The following is a 20,145-nucleotide window of genomic DNA, read 5'->3' on the forward strand; positions in this document are numbered from 1 at the left end:
TCTTCTGACTTAGAGAAGATGAGTATGTCGTCAAAGAATACTCCCGTAAAAGCTCGATACGGGCTGAAAATGCGGTCCATCATGCGATTGAATGTCGCAAGAGCATTGGTCAAGCCGAAAGGCATTACCAAAAATTCATATAGTCCAAAGGTTGTGCGGAAAGCGGTCTTATGGACATCCTCATGGGCGATCCGTATCTGATGATACCCACTCTTTAAGTCTATGCGACTAAAGACACTTGCACCCTGCAACTTATCAAGTATATCATCAATCCAAGGGATCGGAAAGCGATTCTTGACCGTGATCTTGTTTAAAGACCTATAGTCTATGCACATTCGAAACGTGCCATCTTTCTTCTGCACCAATAGAACTGGAGAGCAGTAGGGTGAAGCACTTGGCCGTACTAACCCTTTCTCTAGAAGCTCGTTGACTTGCTTCAGAATTTCCTCTTGCTGAGCAAGACTCACCCGATAAGGGGGTTGATTGGGAGGCGAGCTACCCGGTATGAGATCTATACGGTGATCTTCCGGGCGTACCGGAGGTAGTTCATCAGGGAGTGTTTCTGTGAAACAATCTTTGTACTTTTCAATAAATTGAAAACGCTTAATTTCCAGACTAGAGAGTGAATCCCCACTAGTTTTATCCTTCTCACGTGCAAAAATCAAGTAAGCAGAAACACACTTCTTCATTTCTTTCTTAATGGAGATATGACTTACAATTGGGAACTGCCGATCTCCTACATCAGCATGAATCTTTATTTTCTTACCCCCATGATAAAAAGTGAGCGTCTTTTCCACATAATCGGGGACAGGTGTCATGGGGAAGTGCCATGGCATACCCAAGATGATATCACATCCCTCGATGGGTGCCATCAAAAATGATTCGCGGTCCTTGTACTCGCCAATCCGAAGATTGAGCTGTCCTTGCACGGGAGTCGCATTGGTTGTCAACCCCTCGAATGCCGATCCGGATGTAACCGGTGTGCCAAGCTGAGCCGGTGTGAGGCACAAACGTTCTGCAGTATCCAGGGAGATAGAAGTTATCCGTGGATCCTGGATCATAAAGAATCAGTACTCGCTGGTTGTTCAAAGACCCCCAGCCCTTCAGAAGCTGACGCTTCCCTTTCTCCGTTTCTGTGTTTCCTTGAACATCTGGAATAGAGTTCGAGCTTGGTGGAGCGGGTTCCTTCCTTTCTTTATCTTGCCTCGTAGAGGCTTGTTCTTGCCGTTGCTGCTTTAGAGGGCAGTCCGGCTTCATATGTCCTTTCTCTCCACAGTAGAAGCATCTTCCTTCCTCTCTGAAGGTTTGGAGTTGAGTAGGAGAGAGATACTTAGTTCGCTTGCCATTGCCCTCTGGCTTCTTAGAATGATCATGGTCCCTAGATGGAGGACGTTTTCTTCCTTGGCCCCCTTGGTCATCGTAGACCCCTCTTTGTCTTGCACGGTAAGTGCTATGCTCCATTTTTCTGGGCGTCCCAGTTGAGTGCAAATCCTTAGCAATGATTGCTGACTCCATCATCCTCTGAAGAGTGTCATGCGGATACACTTTGATACTCTTTCGAAGCTGCGGTTGGAGACCCGCTTCGAACTTTCGTTTCTTTTCCTCGTCAGCAATCTTCATGAAGGGAGTGACCTTCAGAAGAACCGACCAATACTTGTCCACATAGGTCGTGACTCTCTCATGTTCCTTCTGGGCGAGCCAGTCCCATTCCTTTCGTATGTCCTGCTCGAAGTCGGGTGAAAGAAACTATTCATAAAATTCAGATTTGAATCTCTCCCAAGTTCTGGCCAGAGAACCTTCCAGAATCTTGGCTAACCACCAATTACTGGCCGTTTCCTTGAGGTGCATCCCCACATGGCGCAATTTGGATCTTTTTGTGAAGCGCCCATTGGTAAAGGCGACTTCAAACTGTCTGATGAAGGACAGTGCTTTGGATATATCTCTCCGTCCGTTGTAGGTTTCGAACTTGATGTCCTTGTCGCCTGATTTGAAGACTCTCATGCGGTGTTGAGACTTGCGACCATGCTTCTTGAATCGAGGCTTATCTTTAGGTTGATGTAGGGTAGTAGTAGTAGCGGCTTCCTTCTTCTGGCGAGAAGATTGAGAAGTAGAAGTATAATCAGGGGAGTAAGATGGAGATGAAATAGAGATGTCCTTGCTCTCGTCTAGCAAAGAGAGCGCTTTTTCCTGGCCTTTCCTTGGAGTAGGCCGTTCATTCCGATCCGAAGATCCTTTGTGCACCTCGGCACGTTCTTCTTCTCTTTCTTCCTGTGGTCTCACGCCAACAGTGTGGTCTGGATGCCCGGCTGCATCGGTTCCATTCGTTCTCTTCATTCCGCCCAAGAGCTTTTGGACATCTGGCAATAGTAAGATTTGTTGCAAATCCGCAAGCTAAGCTCGCACTTGTTGAAGCTCCTCTTCAACGCTTCTCCCTTGGCTCGACATGGTTCTTCCCGTTCTTCCCGGAATCATCCTTCTTTGCAGAGAAAGAGAGGAGTCCGAGCTCTGATACCACTATCACAAAACGGGAGCGTACACGAGCACTTAGAAATCTGAAAAATAAAATACTTTGCAAATGTGAGAGAAGGGAGAAGATCGACACAGTATTGGGGACCAGAAGATGGGCTGGTCCCCCCCGTCAAGAGTATTCTTTATTCAGGGAGAGTTCATATACAAGCACAAGAATCCGAGGAAACCCCTCCGTTCGGTAATCTTAGACCCGAAGGTCGTTCTTTTCCCATGAAGGACTTAGGCACGAGGCCGTACTTTCCCGTAAGGGACTTAGGCGCGAAGCCGTACTTCCCGAGAGTGACTTAGATGCAAAGGTCATACTTCCCGTGAGGGAGGATTCCTGCAAAACAACCACACAAAGCAATAGCTCGCAATGCGTATCAACAAATTATACCTGTAGCTCCTTGCTCGGAAAAGCGACCTCCGTACTCAGTCGTCACACGAACACTTGCTGAATTTCCTTCACAATGACTGCTCCAAATTCTTAGCGCTAACTCCTCCTGCTGCTCCTGGCGTGTGTAAAACTGGAACGCTAATTGCCCTTTTATAGGCCCTTGCACCCGGCGGAAATAGGAGCCGAAAAGCAAAAGCATGGCGCCCCTAGCGAGAGGAGAGAGAGATCGCTGAATTCAGCCAGCCTTGCGTAGGCTTTTTTTGTAGAGTTTTAACGTAGGCTTTTTAGAGCATTGCTTTTTTTATTATAAGAGGGCTGGTCACTTAAACTTAAAAGTGACCGGCCACTTATAAAATAAAGTGTGAACTTGTTTAAACTTTAAAAACTCACTCAGTTAGTGAAAACAATGCTACACGGACACATTCCAGGCGTCCCTGGGTGCAGAACACGGGCACAGATGCAATGCAGACACAGACTCCTCGCGGGAATGCATCTGCCCTCCCGTGAAAGTTCCTGCTTTTCATAAAAAGCTTCTTTGAACCCATCTTTATTCTTGTGCTTGCGTTCTTACGCGTATTTTCTTACTCAATTCAGATTTCCTCCTCAGCCTACGGAATGCCCCCTTTTTGATGCACCCGTCACCCATCATGTGACGAATCAGGGGCACTCGTAACCCGGCCCTTTCCACCGAACTTACGGAAACTCCTTCGTGATGTTTACCGTCACCCATCAAATGACACATCAGAGTTGTCCGTTCTTGATGGCGCTTCCTGTAGCTACAATCTTTTAACAGTTCTTAGTGTACACAATAAAATATCCTAGAGAAAGAAATTAATCATTAAAAATTAGAAAATAGTCCAATTAGCAACAAATATCTCGGAAAAAAAAAATGGCAACAATAGGGAAACCTCGAAAGAAAGGGCACTTATCCTTCGTTTCCCCTCCATGGAAGCGATGAAGGACGTTCTGAAGAAGAGATCGACACTTAAGAAGATGGGCATCTTCCTCGGAGGTGACCTCACCCTCTCGCAGATTGCCCTCATGCCTAAGGTAATGCCGGATATTAGAGCTGGGTGAGGGTAGCCACTCTGTTCTTAGTACAGTAACCTCGAAGCCCTTTAGGTAGCCCACAACAGTACTTCTTTATCTATTCTGTCAATGGCACAAATCTGTAGAAGGTCACTAAGAGTAACGCTTTACAAAAACTCCGATTGTACTCCAACAAGCTCTTACAAGTAGCCGAAGTAAGCTGGTGCCAATCTCTCATGACGTCGGCTTCAAATTCATTTGACAGCCAAGCAGCTGCAAACATTTGCTTGAAGTAGACCCATGTGGCAAGTGCCTGTCCTTGCATTAACAATGTCGTCCACCATATAAGTGCATTGTCTTTCAAGAAAGTGGAAGCTTTCCTGACCTTAGAAGCCTCTGTAAAATTCCCTCCTGCATAAGCTGTATCAAACTACTGGAGGAAAGTAAGAGCCTTTGCCTTATCCTCAAAGCCGTTGAAAGTGCTAAACTTTACAGTTGCACCACCTTCTTTGTAAGCTTTCGGCTTTTCCAGTGCCCCCAAATTGTCATAAGGAATTGTCTGCAACATGGACACTGTAACAAACTGCTGACGTGTCAAAGCCCTAAAGAATGGAGTCAACTTGCAGATGTCGGCCGAGGGGCCTAAACCCTAAGAAGAACAAGTAACAGAAGAAGAAGTCCTACCAACTTATGGGGACCCCGTTCGATGGGGCCCCAAGTGACAAAGGATTAAAATAAAGCAGGACCTTCTCACACACACAGAAACTGATGACATGGCAGAATTTTGAAAATTGCGCTAACATGATGACGTGGCAAGCTGTACAGATTTCCGCGTTTTGCGTTGGTTGATGATGTGGCAGGCTGTACTGATTTCCGTGATTTATGCTGGTAGCTTTTTGGCTTTGCTTTTGGACCAGAAGCTTTTGAGTTTTAAAGGCTTTTTACTATAATTGCTTTTCAGGCCAATACTCTCTGAGGTGGAATTTCGCCACTCCGTGTCGTGTGTGGTCTCTCTGTCTTTCAGTTTAGTTGTTATTTGAAGTGCTTAAAGTTGTTCAGTCTGTTCTTTTCTATTGACACGTGGTGCCCGCCTTGTGACAAGCACTATAGTAGAGATCATCGGTGCGTCTTGGCCATTGACATTTTGCGTCATAGGTGCCATATCTGGTTGCTGTCCAGAAAAACCAGCCATGCCAATATGACCCTGTGGCACCCCAAACTGACCCTAGTTGCTCTGAAAACCTTGCTACATGCCGATGCTACCATACATGGGGTTTGGCATCGTGCCTTGCATACCCCCAAACATTGTTCCTGGCATGTACGGTTGGCTTCCATGCGCATAACCAGCCATACTCTGGAACACAGATCCACCCCCGAAATACCCAGGTTGTACCGTGGGTGGTAGAAAAAATGGATGCATTGGGTGTCTGGATGCACTAACATTACATACCCAGGTAATCTCATCCAATTAGAAATGTTCAGTAATTGGCAAATCACAATGCAACACAAATGCTCACATATGCATGTTACAAGACATAGAAACATAAAGTCGCCGATGAACACTCCTCCCGCATAACCTAACAAGGTCTGGGCCGGGAGATATTCAACGACTCCCTCATCACTCCTCCCGCATAACCTAAAAAGGTCCGAGCCGGAAGACATAGAGGCCTTTTACAACCAAACACCCCCCAGCCCGCAGCCTGCGTCGTTTGGAGGTGCTGAGAATAACCACTGCTCAGACTTCTTAATACTCCTCCCGCATAACCATCCAGGTTCGGGCCGGGAGTCACAACAACAATTATTTTACAAGCATGCAACCAAACGCTCCCCAGGCATCGGCCTGCATCGTTCGGAGGTTTTCAAACATACAACGAAACGCTCCCCAGGCATCGGCCTGCGTCATTCCGAGGTTCAAACAATACCAAAACAATATTTCTCACTTCTCCACCCGGGAGTAAAATCACAAATCATTGAAACCAGTATTAAAACCAGAGTCAATTCAAACCGGCACCAAGACAGGTTCAAAACAGATACCATCCATTTCAAACAAATTCCAAACAGGATCACCAAACAAGTTCTCAAACAGATTTCAAACTTAAAAAGCAATCTCGACATCAGTCGAGCTCGAAAAGTCAACTGACTTTCCGTCCTGAAACCTGCATCAAAAATTAGGGTTAGGTTCCTTCCATAAGGTCGTAGACAACCACAGCATGGTCCATCAGCTCTTGGACAGACAGTGTTCGTCTGCCAGCAATGGTAGTCCCAAGACATAACAATCGCACAAATCTCCAAGGTTATCACTTCAAGAAGAGACATCTACTGAGAGATGTCAGAAATTTCAAGATATAATATGCTAGGGTTTCCATGGCAAGCATTTCAAGATACTCCACTCTGCCAGAAGTTGCACTTCGAAGGAAGATGCGAGAAACCATATAACTTCAGGCAAAATAATTTTCTTGAAAGCTTGTCAAGTCCTTGGAGTATGCCGCTTGGTAGCTGTAGACATCAACATCTGCATGGCACTACTTCTGAGAAAAACAGTGACTTGAAACAAATATGGATCCTTCTCTTGCAAGTGATCTTAATTGGCTTATGCCCCATAAGACATGAGCGGTGAAGACGGGAGCGCGCCCGATGCGCGATGAAGTAAGAGCGGGAGGGGCTAATAAGTCCGGGTTGGAGGGCGAAGATACCTCAAATAAAAATCCAATAGCTCTGTCTGCTCTTTTGTAGGACCGGTATGCTTTCAGAAAAGCACACGCCTGATGCTCTAATACCACTGTCACAAGACGGGCACCACGTGCCAATAGAAAAGAACAGACTGAACAGACTTTTAGCACTTCAATAACAACTGAATTGAGAGAGAGAGAGAGAGAGAGAGAGAGACGACATGCGACACAGAGTGGCGGAATTCCACCCCAGCGAGTATTGGCTCCAAACCTTGGCGCCCCTTTCAGTATTTCTTTATATTGCATCAACACAGTACAAGCCGGAACTCCAAACTCTGCACCTTCTCCAAGAAGCATGCCAGAGAATGCGCCCTGACCTCATATTTAAAGGCCCTTGGCCTAAAAGCAATTACAGTGAGAAGCCATCAAACTCAAAAGCATCTGGTCCAAAAGCAAAGCCAAAAAGCTGCCAGCGTAAATCACGAAAATCCGTACAACTTGCCACATCATCATGCCAGCGCAATTTTCTAGGCCCTTGACCTAAAAAGCAATTACAGTGAAAAGCCTCCAAACTCAAAAGCAAAGCCAAAAGCTACCGGCGTAAATCACGGAAATCCATACAGCTGCCACGTCATCACCCAACGCAAACACGGAAATCCGTACAACCTGCCACGTCATCATGCCAACGCAATTTTTGGAAATCTGCCACGTCATCAGTTTTTGCGTGTGAGCAAGTCTTGCTTTATATTAATCCTTTATGCCACTTGGGGCCCCATCAAACGGGGTCCCTATAAGTTCGGAGGACTTCTTCTGTTACTTATTCTTCTTAGGGTTTAGGCCCCTCGGTCGACATCTGTAAGTTGGCTCCATTCTTTAGGCTTTGACACGTCAGCAGTTTGTGACACTCTCATTTCTAATGTGAAAGCGAAGCTTGAAAAGAAACGTGAGAAGGAGACTCTCTCAACCTTTCTTCTCCAAAGCACGACACACATTTTTTGAATGGTAGAGATGTGATTGTTCGCAAGGAAGATGGTTTTCATGATGATTTTTCTAGTAAAGCTAACCTCATTGCAAATACGATCAATCACGCAGAACCGATCTTGGCTCTCGAGCCGAAGTCCAAGGAACCCATTCAGGAAGTATTGTGGGTTTGCATGATTAGTCAACACGCATTGTTCGAGTTTTTCATTCGTGACAATTTATTGTACTTTCGTCACCCTCTTTATGTGTTCCCTTAATACACGCATACCGTATTGTACGATGCACATGACTCACTCACGGATGAGCACCGATGTATGCGAATCCCTCTAGAAAAGAAAAAAATTTGCATTTAAGGAATTCACATTGTTTCCCAATTGTCCGTTTTGTCAATCGCCTTAACATGTCTATTCCTTGGCATGACACAATCTCAGAAAGAGCACGAGCAAGGTTGTCCATCAAACATCGGCATTTCCATTGTGATTTGCCACAGTTAGGTTTAGCTCGAAAGGTCAAGATTCGATCTCACTTTTTGCGTGTGTTTGGTGAACGGTTTGGCACTCGGTCACATTGTTCATTTGCATTGCATGCACAGCCACTTAGGAAGAATAGTATTTTTCCAGTTACTCTACATGGAATGGGTATGCTTATGATTTTGTATTGGAAACGGTTTCAGGAATTTTCCTCCTCAAAGATTCTTAAAGAAGGTGGACCCACGTCCATAGACACGGTTGGAGCATTGAAGCCGCAACAAATCATTTTGTCGCTTTCGGCACGGCCCAAAGAAGCAAGGATTGCACACCTTCATGAAGTTCAAGTATCACACGACCCACGCATCAGAGTGGGCCGGCGAAGCGTTCTTTGCAGGATTCCAGGAGTTGTTGGCGCACTCCCTCGACGCCATAGAGCTCGGTACCAGTACCTCATTTTGAAAAGGAGGGGATGTCAGTACCTCACTTTGAAAAGGAGGGGATGTCACGTGCACATCTAACCCTATGTGCATGTGGACAAGCTATCTCAGGTCCAGGATCAGGTCAGCTTAGGAAGTGTTCCAGCACCCTTGTGAGGCTGTGCACAAGCTGTGCATGTCCACGCACTTAGAGTAGTTGCATATCCTCTGATTGCACATAGCAGGATCATTAGCATGAATTTGGTATCCATCATTAGCATTTTCCAGAGCATAGAACCCTTTTTGCCAAAGTACACATTTTCACTTATTTGTTAATAAGTAACTTTTGTTGGAAAAGTAAGTAGGGCAAATTGCTAAGGAATTATAAAAGAAACCCAATGGTCACTTAGTAGAAGCGGAAGAGACAGCAAGAGCTCAAGCTTGCAGTGTTCTCTCCTCAGCAAGACGGCAGAAGACTTAGCGTTTTCAGCCAGCAAGACAACCAGCGTTTTTGGATTTTGCCAGATCCTCTAGCGTTTCACTTGCACATCAGCCCAGCGTTTTGCAGTAGCAGATCAAGCCTCGGCGCCATCTTAGCCAAGACCATCAGTGTTTTCAGTTCTCAACACTTAGACTGCAACAGATCTAGCCCTAGCCTCGCGAATCTCACCTACCCGCAGCAGATCCTCGCCGTACCGTCGAGTCAGCCAGCGTTTACAGTTTCACCCCGCTGTTTTCAGATTTCAGCATCTGCATTTTCGGCGCATCGTCGTAGAGTCATCGTCATCGCCATCCTCACAGACACAGTGTCAGTGTTCAACAGAAAGTCACCATTTGCAGATTTCATCATTTCAGCCCTAGCGTTTTCAGTTTTCAGCCCGTCCTCATCCTCGTCATCATTGTCGTCGACATCGACGGCAAGTCCATTGCATCTAGACCATTGTACCAAATGTGTGCAATCTATAGCATAGACCTCTCTTGCCATAGAGAGGGGGCCCCTTGGAGGAGGGTTTGAGAACCGTCTGGTGTCGTATTCTTCTCTCTCTCTTTCTCTCAGTCTCAGCACTTTCATTCACAGTAGCATTCACTTTGCTTGTAATCATTGCACTCTCTCTCTCTCTAAAGGACGGAAGGCTCTCCCTTCCGTAAGTAAAAGGAACCCTTGAGCACAGTTCGGAGCACTCATCTTGAGCAATATAAACATTCACTTCCGCCGCACCTTACAACTTGCTTCCCATGAAATAGACATGGTCTTAGCATTAGAACTGTGGATTATGTACTGGCTCATATACAGTATACTATACCACTTATCTCAAGATCCATGACCTTGCAATTTCTCCTAGACATATCGGTGGCGCACCTGATCATGCTTACGTATCTTTCTCAATAGATTTTCAGTACACTATTGATCAGGCTCAACACACAGACCCTTGATAGCCAAGAAACTATTTCTGTGGAGAGATTGATCATGTATACATGGGGGAAATCTACAGGTTACTCAGTCCAGATGATCCTCGGATACCATTGCCAGAGATTAAACAGCACCTTACTGAGGTTCTTCCCATACAGCTACAACCTCGGATACCATTGCCAGAGATTACACAGCACCTTACTGAGGTTCTCCCCATACAGCTACAACCTCAGCCTTCCCACACTCAGAGCCTACACAGAGAGCCCGTTCTGGGAACATGCCTCAAAATAACTGGTAGGATGATGAGTGCCGTAAACGAGAGCCTCTCAATGTCTCATACTCCAAAAAAAGAGAGCTTTCTTAGTTCAACTTGAGAGAGATTTATTCCAGCTTTTCTTGAGGACTCAATAGAGGCATGGAGACTTTTTAGAGAGCATTCTCCTGTCACACCCATCACATCTCGCGACACATAGGAAAAATATGCAGCCACTTGGTACACTCTGCCAGGCCAGCCTCCCTATACCAGATGCACCTGAGCCTTGTCCAAAGACTTCTACATTTTTCACAGCAAGTAGGGTTTGTACAGCCATTCACAGACTTCGCAAGGGAAGAGCACAGGACCATGATGGGCTGGTGGCTGAGCACCTTTTACACTCAAGAGGTTTGATGAAAGAGCTTTTGGCTTGTATGTTTAACGGAGCTATGTGTGAGGGATTTCCAAAGAGTTGCAGCACACGCAACCATTGTGCCCATATTCAAATCAAGAGATCCGATCTTGTCAACTAACTATCGCACAATCATGATTGGCCATGCATTGGCCAAGCTGTATGCATCCATATTGGGGCACGAGCTAGGCCGTTGGGCAGAGCGAAAGGGTCTTTGAGTGCAAAGGCAGGCAGGTTTCAGGAAAGGCTTTTCCACTCTTGATCACATCCTCACACTCAGGGCAATTATAGAGGAGGGTAGAGACTAGGAGTACTTAAGAAACGGATATATTGTTGCTTTGTGGAAACACACACGACCAACCCACCTTGGAGCATTTTAAAAACCATCTACAGACAAACCATAGGTTGCTTATGTCGGTTAAGCCAAAAGCTTCAAATCCCTTCTACATGCAAAAGCGGGGATGTCAAATCCAGCAACGTGTTGCTTGTGAACTGCTTCAACACCAATTAATCATCTAATGGACGCAATAGATATGAAGCAACATATTGCCATAAGATAAAAAAAGTGGCAATCAGCTAATTAGGTTGCTCGCATAGGAATCTCTTTCCCACAAAACTTTCACTCTGATCTAGTTCTTTAAAATCTAGATGCACTGAGTTTTGATTCTGCAAAATAGAGAAGTTTGTACAGAGAAGAGGAGGTAAGTCAATGCAGACAGTTTTACTACTTTACTTGAAGACACCAACCTTAGCAAGGCCAGCCGCCAAGATGGCTCTAGTCGAAAAACAAAATCCAAATCCAGGTCCTTCAAAGTTGTATTTTCATCCATTTCCAATTTGTCGGCAGATCGACCTTGAGATGACCCCTTCAAATCAAATCTCCGATGAATACACAACTCTGTACAGAACATGTTGCCCATCACTATAAAACGCACCTACCACAAAGTAAAAAGAGCTTGGGCAGGTCAACGCGGAGAAAAGAAGATAGTTTTGACGTGCTGAATTGCTAGTAGCCTACTAATGAAGTGATTTTAGCCATTTTGTGAAATGAAAGAAGTGCACTAGAATCAAATCATTGTAACAGCTCACGAACCATGGACAAAGTATACCTTTTGACCACCAGCAGGCTTGATCCGATGGAGGCCAAAAAACTTGGCTACAAGCGTATTCTCAAACATCCGGACATGGTCATAGTAGTTCTGAAGCATTCCAAGCAAAGCCTAACAGCCAAATGAAAAAGCAAAATTTCCCAAGAAACAAATTAGGAAATCACAAAGCAAAAACAACCTTATCTCTTTATGAGAATTTATACCTTGACCTCAGCTTTGCGCATGGTTTTGATCATAAATCGGTCATCATTGGACACATAGAACACACTTCCACTTTTCCCTGGGGATGAAAGCTCCCTGAGAGCACTATCCCCACATACAGAAAGCATGTAGTCAGCTGAATCTATTTTGAATAGTTCTCGCAAGTGCCTGCTTGGCATAAACAGTTAACAGCTTGAACATGGATAGGCTTTGGTACGACGTTAAGAAGATGAACAAGGCATAGATATAAATGGCACATTATTTCTACTAGCACATAGAAATGTTTGATTTCTTACTGACACATGCCATGTATATAACAATAGACCAATCCGGCCCTTCAAACAACACAGTAATAGAAAACAAAAAAAAAAAAAACAGAAAGAGAAGCATTAAGGGCGGAATGGCAATAATCACAGATTCTTCAGTAACTCATATTAGCATACAAATCTCTTTGAAAATGCACATCCACAATGCTTTGAAGCTCAGAAAAGGTAAGCACCTGAAGACCATTGGACAGTAGTCCTTCCACTTAAAATCCAGAGACTCGTGGGGAGGAGTAAGTTGAGAACCCTCCCTTGGAAAACTCATCCAAATTCTTGCTCTTGAACCAAAATCAGCAGAAGTGATTTCACGAATTGGTTCAGGTGTGATTTTACCTACTGTGTATCTAACATATCCATGAAGGGCATCTGAGTCAAGAGTTTGATTTGTTTAGACCTTAATTGGAGAGAGAAAGAATTCACACCTGATTCCCAGCTGCAAGTTAATCATTAATCCATAGCTTTGATGACCTTTCAGAATGGTTTCGCCAGGCTTAACAGGCTCCCTTGATTGACGCCTTTGCCACCTCCTTAAAGGCTTTGCTGCTCGTAACATAGCATTCTCTTTTACCAGCTCGTTAATCAGTACACCCTGCACATAGTCTCTCTCCACAACTGAAGATATGTAAGTAGCTTGTTCCACAAGATGGTATCGTGCTGCGACACTATTTTCCAGATCATATTCAGCCTCCACTTCCTTAGTATGGTTGACTTCCCACCCAATGTCAAAAGATGGAGAGCTTCCTAACCCAATACTAGAATCTGTTAAAGTTTCACTGCACGTAAGCTTGTCAACAGAAGATCCATGACTAGACACCATGCGCATCCTTTGTGTGCATTGTTCGCTGTCAGATGCACATGAGCTTTGCCTTCTGGGAGAATTACAAAAGGAAGTATCTTCATATCCTGAGCCTGATTGTCCATCTATTACAGACAAATGACTATGTGAAAAACTTCTTCTGGGGGGATAGAATGTACCCTTTCCATGCTTCAATCCCTTGGCCCAAGTGCCCTCAAAGCTGCTACCATCAGCCCAAGTGTACATACCATGACCGTGTTCCAATCCCTCCAACCACTGACCATCATATTTGTCACCGCAGGCCCATGTCAATAAGCCTCTTCCAGACATTGCACCAAGTTTCCAGTCACCAACATATTCATTCCCATTCTTCCACACATATCGTCCATACCCATCTGGTAATCCCTGGTCCCATGAGCCTTCATAGACATCTCCATTAGCATAGCTCTTTGTTCCAAAACCTTTTTTTTCATCCATGTACCAACCACCCTTGTAGGTGCTGCTGTTAACCGCTGTATATGTTCCCATTCCATGGATATAGCCAGCCATAAAATCACCTTCATAAGTGGCCCCTGAGGGCCAAGAAATCTTACCTCTCCCAGTCTTCTTGCCTTTGGCCCATTCACCTTCATACATGCATCCATCTGACCATAAATACTTTCCAAAACCATCTGCAAAATTCCCCAGCAATGATCCGACATAGATGTCTCCATTAGAAAGCAGTTTCTCCTCAACCACATCACCAGAGGTGAGATCGATATTGGCAAGAAAATCAATTGTATGCTTATCTAAGGGGCCCCCACCTCTGTCCTCCACTTGCTTAAAGAAATGAAAAGGTTCATGATAGATGGCTTGATTGCCAAAGTCAGACATGCATGGGACTTCACACTGCAATGTGCTCTCGAAAACTTTGTCCGTGTCAAGCTCGTGAACTTGACCTCTGAGATAGTTAAATCTTCATTGAATCATTCTCCTTTTGCTGCCAGGAAACTTAATAGAGACGCATTGCTGACCACTACTTAGAAAAATGAAACTATGGAGTTTCCAGAGTGGCACAGTAACAGAGATTCCCCTTGGCAAAGCCTGTGCAAAGATCAAATGTGCAGACAACTAACTTAAGTTTGATTGGTGCTAAACTCAGCATTGCAATATGTATAATTATTATGGACGATATCTAGAGCAAAGCCATTGCCACAGTAAGAGACATGTGGCATCTAGCCTAGATGGTTGAGAGAGATGGCATCAATTAAAAATCATCAAAGTAAGAAACAGCCAGAATGTAGCATGGCTATCTGCCGCAGACTTGAACTATGCAGGTTGATTGCTCCCACATGTGCAAGAGCCAATCTTGGTACGCCTGCTTGTTTCAGATGGACAGTAGAGCCAGATCTATGAGACCATAACCGATAGGCAGAAAAGAATTCTACCTTGAAGAAACGAGAGAGCGCCAGTTCCAATGCGAAAATATGTGTTTTCATCCGTGTGATAATTCCAAGTTTGTACTTCAAAGTGAGAGGCTGAATGTGGATATCGGAAAGAAGATTCCAGTTTTCCGCTTGCTCGAATCTACAGAAAACTGCTCAGAGAAGATTGTGGGTTTCAAAGAATTCTGCGCGGAATACACTTGAAGGCCAAAGACAAAAGAAAACAAGTTTCCTGTGCGTTGGGGGCTTCTGCAAGAAAAGCTTGGAGGTGATGATGTCGAGGAACGAGACGATCTTCCTCATGAACCAGAGTAACTAGAAAATGGAGGCGGGTAAAGCATTAAGAACGTCTGCTTATGCTCGATTCAAAAATTACGAAGGTTAACGTTGTTTGCATGATGGATATGAAAGTACCTACTTTTTTATCATTTCGGAATCATGAGTGTGTGTGTGTGTGTGTGAGAGAGAGAGAGAGAGAGGGGGGGGAAGAAGAAGAAGAGAAGAAGTTTCTACCGACGGAAACTTCCCAATTGCTCACATCTATACTATCTACTAGTACGGCCGGCCGTCTTCGGTGGCCTCTCTCTCCCCCCCCCTCTCTCCCGCATGCAAAGGGGCTTGTTTTTGTTTTGGACTTTAGCCTTCAGGTCGCAGATTGCCACACGTGTAAAGGGCTCCCCCTTCTGCCATATTATGTTAGTAGATACTATAGTATAATGGCAAGGTGCGAGAACTACCAGGTCTCAACATATCCAGCTCTTGGAGAGAGAGAGAGAGAGAGAGGGAGAGAAGAAGAAGAAGAGAGTTTTAACGTCGTAGGAAACTATCTCAAGAGACCTTAAAGATCTAGCCGACGAGGAGAGTTGAACTCAAGACCTGTTACTCGAGGAAAATGGCATAACCAATCTACCACACTTGGGTGAGAGAGAGAGAGAGAGAGAGAGAGAATCTTCCAAGTTCCATATTTCGCAAGTGGAAATGAAAAGCTCCAAGTTTGAATGCGAGGCCTCACCTTCCACAGCCATCCGCGTCCGCTATTGTCATGGGCATTAACCCATATTCCAAAATTAGAACGGAGCCAGCGAGGCAAATGACGCAGACCTCCCCAAACTGGAAAAGAGTAGGTGCTCTCTCTCTCTCTCTCTCTCTCTCTCTCTCTCTCTCTATCTACATACATATATACACACACATACGCGTGCGCGCACATGCATGGAAAGCCTTCCAACGGTGAATGTAGAGAGCTCATTATGAGGTAAGTACCGGGTAGATCATGTGAAACACTTGAGAAAGAGTAAAGAGGATACCTCTCGCCCAAAGTAGGAGTGAATGACTCTGGTGAACTAGCCATATCTGTACACATAGATTTTGGTTAGTTTACAAATAACGTAAGGGTTGTGTCACTGTGCAAGATGTGTCATTGTGAGTTTTGGTTTATAGACCAAATTTTGTAGGTTTCAATCTTTTTGTTTGGTGGCACTTGCTCCTTACTTTTTTTTACCCCCCCTTTTTTTTTGGTTTTGGTTTGTTTTAGTATAAGGCTATATATGTACATTCCCTAATATTTGGAAGTTAAGGGGTCGGGGAGGAAGCTTAAGAGGGAAGCAAGCGAATTATGGATGTCAGTAAATACTCCCCCCTTCCTTGGGTAGATCATATTTTTTGGAAAGTCGTCGTCACCTTTTGAAACCACTTGTTACAAGTTGTAATGGGTGAAGACTTTGACCAATAGTTTTCTGCCACCCTAGGTGCTTCATCAAGTTGCAAGGGTGGTAAGGTACTTTTCCATGATCTTACTTGAAAAAGTTGCTTTAGGTGATGAATTTACAAGGGAAGGTGCTAATTCTTTTTTTTTTTGTAGATATTTGCAGTGGTAGGTGGAGGTTGTGTAGAAGCTTGTAATTTTGTGGTTGAACTACGTGAATAGCTAGAAGCTTCATTTGACTTTCCTATTTCTTAGCTAGGTGGAACAAATCATTCTTGCTTCGTTACCCAAACTAGCTTCTGGAAGAGGTGTGTAGTATTCCGTGGTCTTTCCCTTCCTGCAGTCTTTAATCGGCTTTGGAGTTACAGAATTTGACTCACATGGATCTGTAGGTGACAGGGAAGAACACAATGTACATTTAGGTACACAGATTTGATCATTTCTGTCATAGTAGCCTTGGGCTTCCAATATCGTTTAGGAATCCAACACAACGTACCCTTGCATTTCTTTGGACGAGCGAAACGTCTCTTGCGAGGCTTTTGTTTTGCACAAGATTGAAGATCGAAACTAGTGGTCATTAATGAAGCTTTAGGGACCCGTTTGTATGTTCCCCTTGTCAAATCACGTTGACTCATGGGTGCCACATTCTCTACTTTAGGCATGGAAGTTGAAGCTCTAGAGGTTTGTGCTATAGGTACGGATGCTTTAACCTCTCAAATCTGCAATGTTTTGTTTTGTGTTCCTTTGGGAAGTGATAACTCAGGGACTGCTACTTGAGTGGCAGGGCTGAGAGTTGGTTTTTGTGTTGTAATACTCCTAGTTCCCAATCAATAGTACACTTGGTTGCAGACATCCACTTATGTCCTAGGTTTATGTTGCCCTCCATAGCAGCCACAGGCATGACCAAAAAACTTTGAGCCACGACCCCATTGTCATAATTGACAGTAGTGTGCAAGATCCGGAAGACAATAGTTTTCTTCTTATTGATACCCTTGACTTGGATGGGACTCTCGGACAAAGATGGCTTTCCTGAGTGACACCGCACTCCATAGGATAGCAGATTATGTTGAGCTCATTTGTATAGCACTTTCCCATAGGAACTATTTAACTCGATGAGGTATTGTAAAGGTAGGTCAGATTCTACTGAATTGTCCTCTGATTCAACTTGAAATGCATGTGTACCTCCAAGTTTAGCCTCATGTTGGCGCCTAATACATTGTTGTCGCTCCTGAGCCTCGACTTGAGCTTGTATCTTTTTTTATTCTATTTGTTGCCTTCTTTTGATGGATGGCACATAGCTCCTCTTGGCTTAAAGGATCGTAGTATCTTTTAAATTTACTTCCGTTGAGGAATCCAATTGTCTCAACTCCATCTAGAGTTTTCACACGAATTGTATCTTGTGAGGTAATTTTGCAAACTCTATATGGTCCTTTTCCCGCATATTTCAACTTTTTCTTCTTGTTATGCACTCCATACATAGTGATTTTATCCCCTAATATCCTTGTTATTGAAATGACGGTCAAACCATTTCTTTCTCCACAAGTGCATTTTGCACAGCCAACTGCCTCTCTTCATCTAACCTCTCAAGGATATATAAACATTCAACTAAAGGGTTACCATCCCAACCTTTTTGTGAAGCTACTCAAAGACTAAGAATCACAAACTCCCATGGCATAACTGCTTCTTGGCCAAATACTATCTTGAATGGTGTACAATTAATTACCACTTTATAAGCAGTACGATAAGCCCATAGAGCTAACGTCAGCTTCAAATCCCAATCTGTGCGACGAGTCTTCACTGTTTTAGTTAAAATAGAGATTAGAGACTTGTTAATCCTCTCGGCTTGGCCATTGGCTTGTGGATAATAGGGTGTAGACTTATGGTGGGAGATCATGAAGCTTGTCGTAAGTTCCCTTATGTAATGGCAATGGCCTATGAACTTTGAAAGTAGCGGAATTAGGAAATTAGGTGAAACACTTTTGGAGATTACTTTGTGAGCATAGCGGGTGAACTTAATTGATGATAGCAACATAAACATGGTACTTAGTTAGCTTGGCATGAACAATACTTTTGCAAGAGAGAGAGTTTAGAGAACATGAAAATAGTTGAGGACCGGACTCATATGGAGCCGGTCCCCCTTCCAATAGGCATTTGTATTATAGTTTCTCCCATCAAGAGAGACTTGGTACAATACAATCTTTGTGTTCCTTGTGACCTAGGTGATGCATTGAAGATGGAAAGCTTCATGCATCACAAGCATAACATAAACTTTGTAGAAAGCATTAACTATCCCAAGTCTCGGTCCCAAGGCCTCAAACACCTTATAAGGTGGAGAGAGCTAGCGGGGAATGAGGATAGCCAAGAGGAAGAAGAAACATTTCATAGGAGAACGAAATAATTCCTCACTTATCATCACTCTTCTTGCTAGCATACATAATAGCATAGTAATGAAGATGGAGAAGATGGCAAGCTTAAGCGTTGAAGCATGGCTCTTGGTTGGATTTGCATTCCATAGCCAAGAGTGTTGGTGTAGACTCTCACTTGTCACAAGCTTGGAGAAGGAGGTGGAGTTCCTTAACTTTCACCAAGTGAGAATGGTTCCACAAACTGAGTGTGTCTGTGGTGTATATCCCCCTAGCACCCTCCTTGCTTGCTTGGGACGAGTTGCAACTTTTCCACATGCTACAAGCTCATTGGACCCATCTCCCCCTAGCCAATCACATGCAGCATGCACTTAAGTACATGGGTAGTCTTTTGACAAGTGTCCTCCTTACCCCTTAGAGATAGGGAGAGCTTGAAGATATCTAGATATTTGTTGGATGGAACTAGAAGCTCATTGGACCCCTCTTTAGACCAACCAATAGCATTCAAGCACACCGTGTGGTTAAGCTTAGTGAGAGTCTGACATGTGTCCCATGTGCCTTTTTAGAAAAGGGGTGCCCTTTGGGTGAGTGGAAGGTTAGGTCAAATATTCCCCTAGCTTTGGGACTTTCATGCATAGGAAGCTTCTCAAGCAACTTCCTCATTAAGTTTGTAGGGTCTCTTTTTGACTCAAGCACCTTACCCCCCATGCATACGAAGCTTCTCAAGCAACTTCCTCATTAAGTTTGTAGGGTCTCTTTTTTACTCAAGCACCTTACCCCCCATGCATAGGAAGCTTCTCAAGCAACTTCCTCATTAAGTATGACAAGTACCTCAAGTACCTTAGTCATCAAGCATGACAAGCACCTTAGGTGAAGTTCCCACCTCAAGCTCAGTCCTAGCTTGCCTAAGGTCAAATGTAAGTTTAGGTCGGGTTCCTACCTCAAGCTCAGCCCTAGCTTGCCTACCTAAGGTCAAAGGACTTTTAACACTAACCATTGGAGGTCTTTAATGAATCTAACCCTAAGGTCTTTTAAGCTTCATTAGTTAACCTTGCTCTTTGACAGACCATCTCTCATTTGGACCCCTTTACCATTGGCCCCGTGTTGAGATAGATCCGTAAGCACATGTCTATATTCTAACCCTTGTTCTCGTTTATTATCCCACATTAAATGATCAGTTTAATATGAGAAAATCATTTGGGTTGGTTAGATATTAGATTTAATGACACCTTATTACTTCATTAATAAAATGGATACCATTGTCACTCACAATTTCAAAGGGACAACTAAATCGCGTAATAATGTTCTCAAAGAGAAACTTACATATTGTCCTTGTATCAGCCTTGCGTGTCTCCTTAGCTTTTGTCCACTTTGTCACATGGTCAATGGAAACAATAATGTATCGAGATTGAGTGCTATGGGCTACCGGACTAATTAGGCCTACAAAGTCTAAGCCCCATTTTTCAAATGGTTGAGTCACTTTAATAGGATGCAAGGGCATTTTATCCTTCCCTTGCGTGGTTTTGTAATGTTGGCATTCACCACACCCCTTTGAAAAAGTGATGCATCTTTGAATAAGGTAGACCACCAATAGCATGAATGCAACACCTTTCTAGCAGTTAATTCCCTAAAAAGTGTCCTCCAACTATACCCATTTGTGCTTCTTGCAGTATGTACAAAT

At 44.1% G+C, this 20,145-nt stretch overlaps 1 protein-coding gene across 9 annotated transcripts in view; it reads right to left on the bottom strand.

Annotated features, from left to right (window-relative positions):
• The window catches only part of LOC147431351 (phosphatidylinositol 4-phosphate 5-kinase 9-like), a 30,059-nt gene extending 15,280 nt beyond the window's left edge, over positions 1-14,779 (bottom strand). For 5 of the 9 annotated variants that reach the window (XR_015185682.1, XR_015185683.1, XM_086493948.1 and 2 more), the window contains exons 1-5: positions 12,602-14,777; positions 12,356-12,523; positions 11,859-12,024; positions 11,656-11,766; positions 11,294-11,481 (exon numbers count right to left, since the gene is read on the bottom strand). Coding sequence is in view for 6 of the 9 variants with exons in the window: in XM_086493948.1 (XP_086350074.1) it covers positions 11,294-11,481; positions 11,656-11,766; positions 11,859-12,024; positions 12,356-12,523; positions 12,602-13,848 (1,880 nt within the window). In the remaining 3 variants the exon portion in view is untranslated. Of the gene's footprint in view, positions 1-11,293; positions 11,482-11,655; positions 11,767-11,858; positions 12,025-12,355; positions 12,524-12,601 lie in introns of all 9 variants that reach the window. The other 4 variants (XM_086493947.1, XR_015185684.1, XM_086493949.1 and 1 more) reach the window with 4 other exon arrangements.
• Between the last annotated feature and the right edge of the window lie 5,366 nt (positions 14,780-20,145).

Source organism: Adiantum capillus-veneris, chromosome 21 (genome assembly GCF_014529385.1).
Source record: "Adiantum capillus-veneris isolate H3 chromosome 21, ASM1452938v2, whole genome shotgun sequence".
NCBI classification, from domain to species: domain Eukaryota; kingdom Viridiplantae; phylum Streptophyta; class Polypodiopsida; order Polypodiales; family Pteridaceae; genus Adiantum; species Adiantum capillus-veneris.